We start from the raw sequence: 13337 nt of genomic DNA, 5'->3' as shown, positions 1-13337 counted from the left end.
GAGGACCGTAGCTCAAGTCTCAAGAGCCACATGATGACTTACAGCCAAATGTAACTTCAGGTTCAAGAGATCTACCATCCCCTTTGAGATTCTGTAGGTACCAGGTACATACATGGCGCATAGACATTTATGAAGATTCTGTGGTTTTAATGAGACTGTTCCCATAGTCTCCTATGTTTCAGTACATGGTTCAAGTTATTGGAACTCTTTGGGAAGGATTAGAAGATGCAGCCTGTTGGAGGAGGCATATCACTGGGGACAGGCTTCAAGGTTTCAAAAGATTTCTATAATTCCCTGTGTGCTCTCTGTCTCTTGTTTGTGGATCACGATGTGAGCTCTCAGCTGTTCCTGACACCATATCTTGGTTCTGCCTCTAAAACAGTAAGGCCAGTTAAACACTTTATTTGATAACTTCCCCTGGTTGTGAAGTTTTGTTAGAACAAAAGAAAAATGACTAAGACAAGGTCAAATACCCAGATATATAAGATAATAAAATAATTTTTAAAATCTACTATCCAAAGTAAAAAAAAAAAAAAATGTGCTGCTTATGTTTACATGTCTCACTTTTGTGAAGAATATTATGATTTCTATTTCCATATTTTACCTAAAAATGCATTTTTGTTACAGCAAAACAAAATTCTATTAGTTATGGGTAGTAATTTTCCTTATCCATTCATTTATTAATAGACATCCAAGCTGGTTCCATTTTCAAGGTAATGTGATTAAGAATTGTACAGCAATAAACATGAAGGTACAATTATGTCATAGCAGGATTTAAAGTCTTTGGGTAAATATTTTAGAGCTAGGGAAATTCATCAATGTAATCCACCATATAAACAATCTGAAATTTTTTAAACCACATGATCATCTCCTTGGATGCAGAAAAAGCATTTGACAAAATCAAACAACTGCTCATGTTTAAAGTTTTGGAGAAATCAGGATATAAGGCACATACCTAAACATAGTAAAGGCAATATACAACAAGCCTATCGCCAACATCAAACTAAATGGAGAGAAACTTAAATCAATCTCACTGAAATCAGGGACAAGGCAAGGCTGCCCACTCTCTCTGTATCTCTTCAGTATAGTACTGGAAATCCTATCTAGAGCAATAAGACAACTAAAAGAGATAAAGGGGATACAAACCAGAAAGGTAGAAGTCAAATTACAGCTATTCCCAGATGACATAATAGTATACATGACTGACCCCAAAAATTCTACCAGAGAACTTCTTCAGCTGATAAGGACCTTCAGCAAAGTGGCTGGATACAAAATTAACTCAAAAACTCAGTAGCCCCCCTGTATATAAAAAGACAAAAGGGCTGAGAAAGAAATTAGGGAAATAACACCCTTCACAATAGCCACAAATAACATAAAGTACCTTGGTGTGATTCTAACCAACTGAGTGAATGACTTCTTTGAGGGAGTGGGATACAGCTGGGATACAGAGTTAACAAAATGTAACTAATAAGAAAAATAAAAAAAATTAAAAAAAAACAATAGAACAAATCAAGCATGAAAAAAAATTAAAAAAAAAAACCTTCAAGTCTCTAAAGAAAGAAATTGAAGAAGATATCAGAAGATAGAAAAGTCTCCCATGTTCAGGGATTGGCAGGATTAACATAATAAAAATGGCCATCCTACCAAAAGCAATTTACACATTCAGTGCAATTCCCATCAAAATACCAACACAAGTCTTTACAGACCTTGAAAGAACAATTCTAAAAAAAAAAAAAAAAAAAAAAAAAAAAAAAAAACCAGAATAGCTAAAACAATCCTGTACAATAAAAGAACTTCTGAAGGTATCTCCATCCCTGACCTGAAGTTGTACTATAGAGCAACAGTAATAAAAAATGGTGTAGTACTGGCATAAAAGCAGATTGGAGGATCAATGGAACCAAATCAAGGACCCAGAATTAAACCCACACACCTACAGACACCTGATTTTTTACAAAGAAGCCAAAACCATAAAATGGGGAAAAGACAGCATCTTCAACAAATGGTGCTAGTCTAATTAGATGTCTATGTGTAGGAAAATGCAAATAGATCCATACTTATCACCCTGCACAAAAGTAAAGTCTAAGTGGATCAAAGCCCTCAACATAAAACCAGACACACTAAACCTGTTAGGAAAAAAAAATGGGGAACAGTCTAGAACTCATTGGCACAGAAGACAACTTCCTCAACAGAACACCAACAGCATAGGCTCTAAGATCAACAATTAATAAATGGGACCTCGTGAAACTGAAAAGCTTCTGTAAAGTGAAGGGCACCGTCATCAAAACAAAACGAATGCCTACAGATTGGGAAAGGACATTCACCAACCCTATATCTGACAGAAGGTTAATATCTAGTATATATAAAGACATCAAGAAGTTAAACAGCAACAAATCAAATAATCCAGTGAAAAAAATGGGGTACAGAGCTAAACAGAGAATTCTCAATAACAGAATATCGAATGGCAGAGAAACACTTAAAGAAATGCTCATTGTCCTTAGTCATCAGAGAAATGCAAATCAAAACAACCCTGAAATTTCACCTTACACCCATCAGAATAATTAAGATCAAAAACTCAAGTGACAACATATGCTGGAGAGGATGTGGAGAAAGGGAAACCCTCCTCCATTGCTGGTGGGAATGTAAGCTTCTATAACCACTTTGGAAATCAACCTGGCACTTTCTCAGAAAATTGGGAATAGTGCTACCTCAAGGCCCAGCTATATCTGAATGATGATCAACCAACAACAAGGACATTTGATCAATTATGTTCTTAGCAGCTTTATTCTCAATAGCCAGAATCTGAAACAACCTAGATGTCCCTCAACCAAAGAATGGATACAGAAATTGTGGTACATTTACACAATGGAATACTACTCAGCAATTAAAAACAAGGAAATCATGAAATTTGCAGGCAAATGGATGAAACTAGAAAAGATCGTCCTAAATGAAGTAACCCAGAAGCAGAAAGACATGCATGGTATATACTCACTTATAAGTGTATATAGCCATATAATACAAGATAAACATACTAAAATCTACAGACCTAAAGAAGCTAAACAAGGAGGACCCTAGGGAAGATGCTTAATCCTCATTCAGAAGGGAAAACAGGAAGACACCAGAAGGGGTAGAAGAGAGGGAACAGGATGAGAGCCTACCACAGATGTCCTCTAAAAGACTCCACCCAGCAGGGGATCAAAGCAGATGCAAAGACTCACAGACAAACTTTGGACAGAGTTCAGGGAGTCTTATAGAAGAAAGGGAATATAGAAGGACTCAGAGGGGACAGAGGTCCCACAAGAAGACAAACAAAAGAAAAACAGACTGAGGAGACTGATGCATCATCCAAAGACCATTCATAGGGAGGACCTAGACCCCTGATCAGATGTACCCATAGACAGCTCAGTCTCCATGTGGGTTCTCAAGTAAGGGGAGAAGAGATAGTCTCTGACATGAACTCGGTTGCCATCTCTTTGATCATTTCTCCCTAGTGGGGCAACCTAACCAGCCCTCAGAGGAAGAGGATCCAGGCAGTCCTAATAGGCTTACCTGATAGGCTAAGGTAAGACAGTAGGGGAGGAGAACTTCCAGTATCAGTAGACTAGGGAAAAGGGATAGAGAAGGAAGAGGGAGGGAAGATGGAACACAGAGGAGATGAGAGAGAGGGCTACAACTGGGATACAAAAATGAATAAATTGTTAAAAAAAATAAAATAAAATAATAAAAGAAAATACAGTCATCAGTACTTTTTCAATGTTTATACATTTTTATTTTATATGTATGAGAGTTGCCTATACATACGTAAGCATAACAAATACATGCAGTGCCCACGGGGGTCAGAGGACAGCGCAGTGTGCGATGGAACTGGAGTTACAAGGAGTGTAAGCCACAACATGGGTAGTGTGTATCAGGTGTTTTGTAAGAGCCCCATAGGCATCAGTAATTTTTATAAAAGCCTTGAGCAACCTCATAAAGACAGCCTTGATTACCAATAACCTACATCACATAGACAACATGAATAAAAGCAAATTCTTAATATATAATGTGTTTATTTTGTTCTTTGAGAGTTTCACACCTGCATACAGTTTATTTGGTCACATTCCCCTCTATGCCCCATTCAACTCCTCCCAGATCATCCCTTCCTCCTTCCGCCCAATTTCACATACTCCTTTTTAACACACTGAGGCCAATAGCACTGCCTATATGTGCCTGGACATGGAATCATCCACTGTAACATGGTCATCCTTCCAAGTACCACACACCGAAGACAGTAAAGCAAACACATGTAGGGCTTTTCTGGAGATACACACACGGAAAGACGAAAACTGTCATTTTCGTTTCTATGACAGAAATTTGTATATCACACATATTACGCAGCCTGGTGTACCCTTTTAATAAGTATTTATATAATAAGTATATACTAGTGTAGACCTATACCCACTAAAATGTGACAAGAAGCTTGTTACAGATTTTCTTATGACATGAAAGGGAAGATGAATTTACTTCCTTCCCCTATTCTGAATATATAAGAAAGAAAGTTGCCCAGTGTTTTCAATTGTGTGGCTATTAATGCAGTATTAAACAGATGAAGATTCCATAGGTATGATAAGAATTAGGAATTTTGTGATTGAGATAAACAAAGATATAGAATAAAGGGCACAGGTCCTGAAATTAGACTGTTTTTCGGAGGAGCCGCCACATGGCCTTCTTGATGTCCTGATTTCTTAAGCTATAGATAAAGGGGTTGAGCATGGGGGTGACCACAGTGTACAGCACTGATGCTACTGCCCCCTTCCTGGGAGACAGCGAGACAGCTGAACTGAGGTACACCCCAAGGCCAGTCCCATAAAATAAGCAAACAACCGACAAGTGAGAGCCACAAGTAGAGAATGCTTTATACTTCCCAGCAGGGGACGACATTCTAAGAATGGAAGAAACAATTTTATAGTAAGAGAACAAAATCCCAGAGATGGGAAGAAAGCCAGAGATGGCACCAACGAAATACATGACTATGTTATTTGTAAATGTGTCAGAACAGGCAAGGTTGAGAAGTTGTGAGGGATCACAAAAGAAATGGGAAATGTCCACACTCTTGAAGTAGGTAAGTTGTAATACTATTGAATTATGCATCTGAGATACCAAAAGGCTGATTAGAACAGACACAAAAACCAACAAGCCACAAAGACGAGGGTTCATAATAACTTGGTAGTGTAAAGGATGGCAGATGGCCACAAACCTATCATAAGCCATTACAGTTAGAAGCAGACTATCCAAACACCCAAAGAGCATGAAAAAAGACATCTGAGTCAAGCATCCTGAATAGGAGATGGCTCTGTTGTGAGTCTGAATGTCCACTATCATCTTTGGTAGTGTGGTGGAGGTGAAACTGATGTCGTCCAAAGATAAGTTAGCGAGAAAAAAGTACATTGGACTGTGGAGCTGGAAATCAGAGCTGACTGTCAGGATGATGAGCAGGTTCCCAAGCACTGTGACCAGGTACATGGACAGGAACAGTCCAAAGAGTATGGGCTGAAACTGTGGATCATCTGAGAGGCCCATGAGGTGAAATTCTGAGACACGTGTTATATTTTTCTCTTCTATATTGCTTGGACACCTTTTGAGAACAAATGAGAAGACTGAAGAAAAATAAATAAATAAAGCAGTACACAACAATGCCTCTGAATATTCAATGGAAGCAGTTTACTGGTAAATTCCACACATTTAGTTTGAGGGTTATACACAGATGTCAATATTTCACAGTTTTACATATTCAGTCCTAGAATAAGTTTATCACCAATTATTTTCTGTTATTTTTATTCTATCATATATATATTCTATCATATACATATTCTATCATAGATAGATAGATAGATAGATAGATAGATAGATAGATAGATAGATAGATATAGATATAGATATAGATATAGATATAGATATTAGAGAAACCCAAATGGCGTATGTTTGTATGTTTGAATAGCAAAATTATTAGCTAAATATATACATACATATATATTTATATATATTTATATATATTATGCATGTGTGTGTGTATATATATATATATATCCAAGCCGACACCCCAGTTCCTGGTCCTGAGAAATTTCCCTGGACCCACCCTGATCTGCTGCCTGGAGACCAGCATGGATCAGGAAGCATCAGGAAAGCCAGAGAAGGTTTCAACTGCAGCAGATTGGAATAAATATAGAGACCCACACCATATAACACAGAGAGAGAGAGAGACCTTGGGAACACACCATTCTAAATGGCATATCTCCATCAAATCCTTCCACTCAGAGTTGAGGGAACCCTGAGGAAGACAGGCAGAAAGAGTGTAAGAGACAAAAGGAACGGCAGACACCAGAACACAACCTTCTAAATCAACTGAGCAGATCTCAAGTGAAATCACAAAGACGAATAAGCAAGAGCAGGACCTGCACAGGTATGAACAAGGTCCCCTGCATACATACCATAGCTTTCAGTTTAGTACCTTTGTGGTACTCCTGAGTGTGCGAACGAGTAGGTCCCTGACTCCTGTGCCTTCTCTTGGAGCTCTTTTTTTCTGTTGGTTTGCCTTGTCCAACCTCAATGTGATGGCTTTTATTTTTAATTTCCTTTTCTTATGTTTCGTTGTTATCTATTAGAAACCTGTTCTTCTCTAATGAGAGATAGAAGAGGAGGAGTAGGGAACTGAGATGAGCTGGTGGAGAAGAAACTGGAATCAGGATGTACTGTAAAGAATATTATAAGAGTAAAAAGCAAAGTATAAAATAAAATAAGGCCAATATGATGTCCCGTTGGTTAAAGGTACTTCTTTCCAAGCCTGAAAACCGTTAGAACCCTAGTACCAGAAAAGTGGAAAGAAAAAACTGACTCCTACAAGTTCTCTCTCTCTCTCTCTCTCTCTCTCTCTCTCTCTCTCTCACACACACACACACACACACACACACACACACACACACACCATGGCATATACCCATCCACACAAGTAAATTACTGTAACTTAAAATTAAAATAAATTAATTTCTTTATTACAATTTATTCACTTTGTATCCCTGCTGTAACCCCCTCCCCTCATCCCCTCCCAGTCCCATCCTCTCTTCCTCTTTTCGCATGCCCCTTCCTTAGTCCACTGATAGGGGAGAACCTCCTTCCCTTCTGTCTGACTCTAGGTCTCATCAGGACTGGTTGCATTGTCTTCCTCTGTGGAAAGGCTACAGCCTCCAAGGGGAGATTATCAAAGAGACAACCATTGAGTTCATGTCAGAGACAGCCCCTATTCCCCTTACTAGGGAACCTACTTGGAAACTGAGCAGCCCATGGGCTTCCTCTGAACAGGGGGTCTAGGTCCTCTCCATGCATGGTCCTTGCTTGGAGTATCAGTGTCTGGATGCCCCCCTGGGCCCAGGTTTTTTGGCTCTGTTGGTCTCCTGTGAAGTTCCTATGCCCTCCAGGTCTTTCTATCTCCCTCTTATTCCATAAGGTTTCTTGCACTCTGGCCAAAGTTTGGCTATGAAACACAGCATATCCTTCAAAACCCTGATGGGTAGAGTCTTTCAGAGGCCCCTCTGGAAGGCTCCTATCCTGTTCCTTCTCTTCTCCTACTTCCAATATCTATCCTATTTGCCCTTCTGAAGGAAGTTTCAACCTCTTCCCTCCTTGTTGTTTAGCTTCTTTAAGACTATAGATTTTTAGTATGTTTATCCTATATTATATGGCTAATATTCACTTATAAGTGAGTATATATCAAAGACAACTTCCTGAACAGAACGCCAACAAAGCACAGACTCTAAGATCAACAACCAATGAATGGAACTTCATGAAACTGAAACAAAAGACACTGTCCTCAGAACAAAATGACAGCCTACAGACTAGGAAAAGACCTTCACCATCCCTATATCTGACAGAGGCTGATATCCAAAATATATAAAGAACTCAAGAAGGTAAACACCAACAAACCAAGTAATCATATTTAAAAACGGGGTACAGAGCTAAACAGAGAATTCTTAATAGAGGAATATTGAACGGCAGAGAAACACTTGAAGTGTTCAACATCCTTAGTCATCAGGGAAATGCAAATCAAAACAACCCTGAGATTCCACCTCACATCCATCAAAATAACCAAAATCAAAAACTCAAGGAACAATACATGCTGGAGAGGATGTGGAGAAAGGGGAACTCTCCTCCATTGCTAGTGAGAATGTAAACTTGTACAACCACTTTGGAAACCAATCTAGCACTCTCTCAGAAAATTAGGAATAGTACTACCTCAGGATCAAGCTATACCACATATATCTGAAAGATGCTAAATCATACAACAAGGACATTTGCTCAGCTATGTTCATAGCAGCTTTAGTTATAATAGCCAGAATCTGAAAACAACCTAGATATCCCTCAACTGAAGACTGGCTACAGAAATTGTGGTTTAATGGAATATTACTCAGCAATTAAAAACAAGGAAATCATGAAATCTGTAGGCAAAGGTGGGTAGTAGAAAAGATCATCCTGTTGAGGTGACCCAGAAGTCAGAACGACTCTTGACAAACAAACAAAGAAAGAACCTGCAAGTGGAAGGGGAATCAATGTAGAAAAGCCAACCTGAGAGAAATCTGAAAATAAAAACCTTACAAACTTGAACAGGAACCTCAGTGGCAAGATTCACCACGGAATACAAAGGACTGAATAGACAATCTAAGACACTTAGATTGGATAGAAGAAAAGTATAACTTGGCCAAAGAAAAATTTAAATCTAAGGAATTCCTGGCACAAGCATTGGGGACAGTATTAAATCTTTCCCAAATCTGTGAATAACAGAAATGAAGAAAGAAGAAAAAGCACAGATCAAAGACACAGGAAAATATTTTCAACAAAATAATAAAAGAAAATTTGCCTAAACTAGAGAGTAAGTATCAAGGTACAAGAAGCATACAGAACAACAAAGAGACTAGACTAGAAAAGAAATTCCCCTCAGCACACACTGACCAAAACACTAAACATATAAACAAAGAAAGAATAGTAAAAGCTGCAAGAAAATATGAAGTAATATATAAAAGCAGACCTAGTATAATTATATCTGATGCCTCAGTGGAAACTCCAAACCCAGAACAGCCTAAACAGACGTTCTACAAACTCTAAGAGACAAAAGATGCCAGACATTATATGCAGCAAAACCTTAGGTCACAGTAGATGGCAAAAAAAAAAAAAATATATATATATATATATTTATATATATATATATTTATATATATATATATTTAAAAGTATCTATTTTACAAACTCAGCCCTTCAGAAGGGGCTAGAAGAAAAGCTTCTTCAACCTGGAGAGGTTAAACACACTTTAGAAATCAAAAGATATTAATAATCCCACATCAACATATCAAAGGGGGGCAGGGAATACACTGAACAACAAAGTAACAAGGATCCACAAACACTGCTGACTGACAACTCAGTCAATGGTCTCAATTCCCTAATGAAACGACAGAGAGTAACACTGGATCTGTAAACAGTTTCCACCTTTCTCCTGCACCCAAAAAACATACCTTAACATCAAGGGTAAACATCACCTCAGGGTAGAGGGTTAGTAAAAGGTAGGCCAAGAAAACAGACCTAAGAAACAAGTTGGTGAAATCATTTTAATATCTGACAAAATAGACTCCAATCCAAAACTAATCAGAAGAGATAGGTAAGGGTACTACACACACATCAAATAAAAATACACCAAGAGGACATTTCAGTTCTAAACATCTATGCCCCAAATACAAGGGCACCCAAATTTGTTAAAAAAAAAAAATTAAATAAATAAATAAATAAATAAAACTACTGTAGGTTAAATCACATGTTGAAACTCACACCCTGCTGTGGTGTAGACTTCAGTATCCCACTCTTGCCAACTTACAGGTCTTCCAGACAAAAAACAAGCAGAGCAATACACAGCTAACAGATGTTTATAAACCAAATGGACCTAACAGGTGTTTACAAAACATTTCACCCAAATACAAAAGAACGTAACTTCTTCTCAGCACCTTCTGGAACTTTCTCCAAAACTGAACACATACTCAGACATAGTCTGCGTCTCAACAAGTCTCAACAAATAGGAGAAAATCGAAACAGCATCCTGCATCTATCTGACCACCATGAATTAAAGCTGGATATAAACAACAGAAAAAAACAAAAAATTACAAACTTATGGAAACTGAGCTACTCTACTGAATGAAAAAGAGGTCAAGGCAGAAATTTTAAAAGAAACTAAAGATTAAATACTTTCTATAATTGAGTGAAAATGAATACACAACGTACTCAAAACCACAGGACACAATGAAAGAAACTCTAATATGCTAATTCGCAGCCCTAAGTTTGCTAATTAAAAAAAAAACTGAAGCTATCTCATAATAGCAAATTAACAGTTTACTGACAAGCTCCTAAACAACAAGAAAAAAAATTCACATGGCAAGAAGTAATCAAACTCAGGGCTGAAAGCAATAAAACAAAAAAAAAAAATGACAATACAAAGAATCAATGCTGAGTAGTATTCCATTGTGTAAATGTACCACAATTTCTGTATCCATTCCTCAACTGAGGTACATCTGGGTTGTTTCCAGGTTCTGGCTATTACAAACAAAGCTGCTGCAAACGTGGTTGAGCAAATGTCCTTGAGCATCTTTTGGATCTATGCCTAGCAGTACTATAGCTGTATCTTGAGGAAGTGCTATTCCTAATTGTCTGAGAAAGTGCCCGATTGATTTCCAAAGTGGTTATACATTCCCACCAGCAATGGAGGAGGGTTCCCCTTTCTCCACATCCTCTCCAGCATGTGTTGTCATTTGAGTTTTTGATCTTAGCCATTCTGATGGGTGTGAGGTAGAATCTCAGGGTCTTTTTGGTGTGCATTTCCCTTATGAGCATTTCCTTAAGTTGTTGAGCATTTCTTCAAGTGTTTCTCTGCCATTCAATATTCCTCTGTTGTGAATTCTCCTTTTAGCTCTGTACCTCGTTTTTTTATTGGATTACTTGGTTTGTTGGTGTTTAACTTCTTGAGTTCTTTGTATATTCTGGATATTAGCCCTCTGTCAAATATAGGGCTGATGAAGCTCCTTTCCCAATCGGTAGGCTGATGTTTTGTTCTGACTGCAGTCCTTTGCTTTACAGAAGCATTTCAGTTTCATGAGGTCCTATTTATTGAGTGTTATTCTTAAAGCCTGTGCTGTTGGTATTCTGTTCAGGAAGTTGTCTCCTGTACCAATGAATTCAAGACTCTTCCCCACTTTTTCATGAAATTTGCATGCAAATGGTGGAAACTAAAAAAGATCTTCCTGAGTGAGGTATCCCAGAAGCAGAAAGTCACTCACTTATAAGTGGATATTAGATATATAATATAGGATAATCATACTAAAATCTGTACACCTAAAGAAGCTCATCAAGAAGAAGGACCCTGGTTAAGATAATCAATCTTCATTCAGAAAGCCAAACGGGATGGACATCAGAAGAGGGAGAAAACAGAGAACAGAACAGGAGCCTACTACAGAGGGCCTCTGAAAGACTCTATCCTGCAGGGTATCAAAGCAGAGGCTGAGACTCATAGCCAAACTTTGAGTAGAGTGCAGAGAATCTTATGAAAGAAGGAGGAGATAGAAAGACCTAGAGGGCAAAAGAGCTCCATGGGGAGAGATAAAAAAAAATCTGGACCCAGAGATCTTTTCTGAGACTGATACTCCAACCAAGGACCATTTCCAATTTGGTGGAGAACAAATTAGAAATCTAAAAGAAATTGATAACTTTCTCAATACATACCCTTACCAAAGGTACATCAAGAGCAGCTAAGCAATTTAAACATACTTATAAAACCTAGTGAGACTAATACTCCAACCAAGGACCATGAATGGAGACAACTTAGAACCTCTGCACAGCTGTAGCCCATGGTATCTCAGTCTCCAAATGGAATCCCTCGTAAGGGGAACAGGGACTGTCTCTGACATGAACTCAGTGGCCTACTCTTTGATCTCCTCTCCCTGAGTGGGGTGGCAGCCTTACCAGGCCACAGAGGAAGACAATGCAGCCAGTCCTGATGAGACCTGATAGGCTAGGGTCAGATGGAAGGGGAGGAGGACCTCCTCTATCAATGGACTAGGGGAGGGGCATAGGAGGAAAAGAGGGCGGGAGGGCGGGATTGGGAGGGGAGGAGGGAGGAGGTTACAGCTGGGATACAAAGTGAATAAATTATAATAATTTTAAAAAAATCAATTCCATATGTACCTTCTATAATATTAAATTTGCTTCTAAAAGTTAAAAAATACTAGTAAAATAGAAGTAGTCATTAAGTCTTCACAGAAAGACACACATGGTATATACTTACTTATAAGTGAGTATTAGATGTATACTATAGGATAAACATACTAAAATCTGTACACCTCATGATGTTTGAGGTAACTCCAACCAAGAAAGTGAAAGACTTGTACAATATAAATCTAAAACCTTCAAGAAATTGAAGAAGAGAACATATGGAAAGATCTCCCACGCTCATGGATCAGTAAGATTAACATAGGCAAATTGGCCATCCTACCAAAGGCAATCTACAAATTCAACACAATCACTATGAAAATCCCAATATAATTCTTCACAGATCTTGAAAGAACAATTTCCAGCTTCACGTGGAAATATACACCACACACACACACACACACACACACACACACACACACACACGATAGTTGAAACAACTTGCATAATAAAAGAACTGCTATAGATGGGAAGAATCACCAAAACTTATTTCAAGTGGTCCTACAAAAGGACAGTAACAAGAACAGCATGGTATTTGGCAGAAAAAAAAAAAAAAAACAATATGTTGATCAATGGATCCAAATTAAACAACCAGACGTAAATCCACATACCTAAGCACAGGTATTTCAGTCTAATATCTCTGACTGCATCAAACCGGGCCTGCACATTCCCTTCCAGCCACGGATGTTCTCACAGATACTGAACAGCATCAAAACAGCCTGCTCTTCCTGGACTTGGCCAACATTCAGCCAACTATATGGCCAACATATAGCCTCCCTATAGCCACCTCAGGGCCAGAACCAACTGCTCCAGGTTCTCCCAAAATTCCTCATTCCCTGTCTGGTGCTGAGCATGGCCAGCAACTCCACCCTCTGCCCTGAACTTTGGGCAGGGGCCTCCCCTCCTCCTCACCACATAATCTGAACACTTGATGCTCTTACTTTTTTCCTCTCTCTCTCTCTCTCTCTCTCTCTCTCTCTCTCACCCTCTTGCATGGCAACCAAGACTTGCTTCCAATGAATCTATATTTATATACTTTAACTTGCCTTGCTTTCTTTCCTGGGGGGGGG

At 38.6% G+C, this 13337-nt stretch overlaps 1 protein-coding gene across 1 annotated transcript; it reads right to left on the bottom strand.

Annotated features, from left to right (window-relative positions):
* Positions 1-4668: 4668 nt before the first annotated feature.
* Positions 4669-5628, bottom strand: LOC129672123 (olfactory receptor 18). The gene has a single exon (XM_055601398.1). It carries the CDS (start codon positions 5554-5556, stop codon positions 4669-4671), a length of 888 nt encoding a protein of 295 aa, XP_055457373.1. The 5' UTR covers positions 5557-5628.
* Positions 5629-13337: the final 7709 nt, after the last annotated feature.

The sequence above is a fragment of the Psammomys obesus genome, unplaced genomic scaffold (genome assembly GCF_907164565.1).
Source record: "Psammomys obesus unplaced genomic scaffold, mPsaObe1.curated_primary_1811, whole genome shotgun sequence".
Taxonomy (NCBI): Eukaryota; Metazoa; Chordata; class Mammalia; order Rodentia; family Muridae; genus Psammomys; species Psammomys obesus.
The sequence above is the reverse complement of the archived record's forward strand: the minus strand, read 5'-3'. Positions and strand labels throughout refer to the sequence as shown.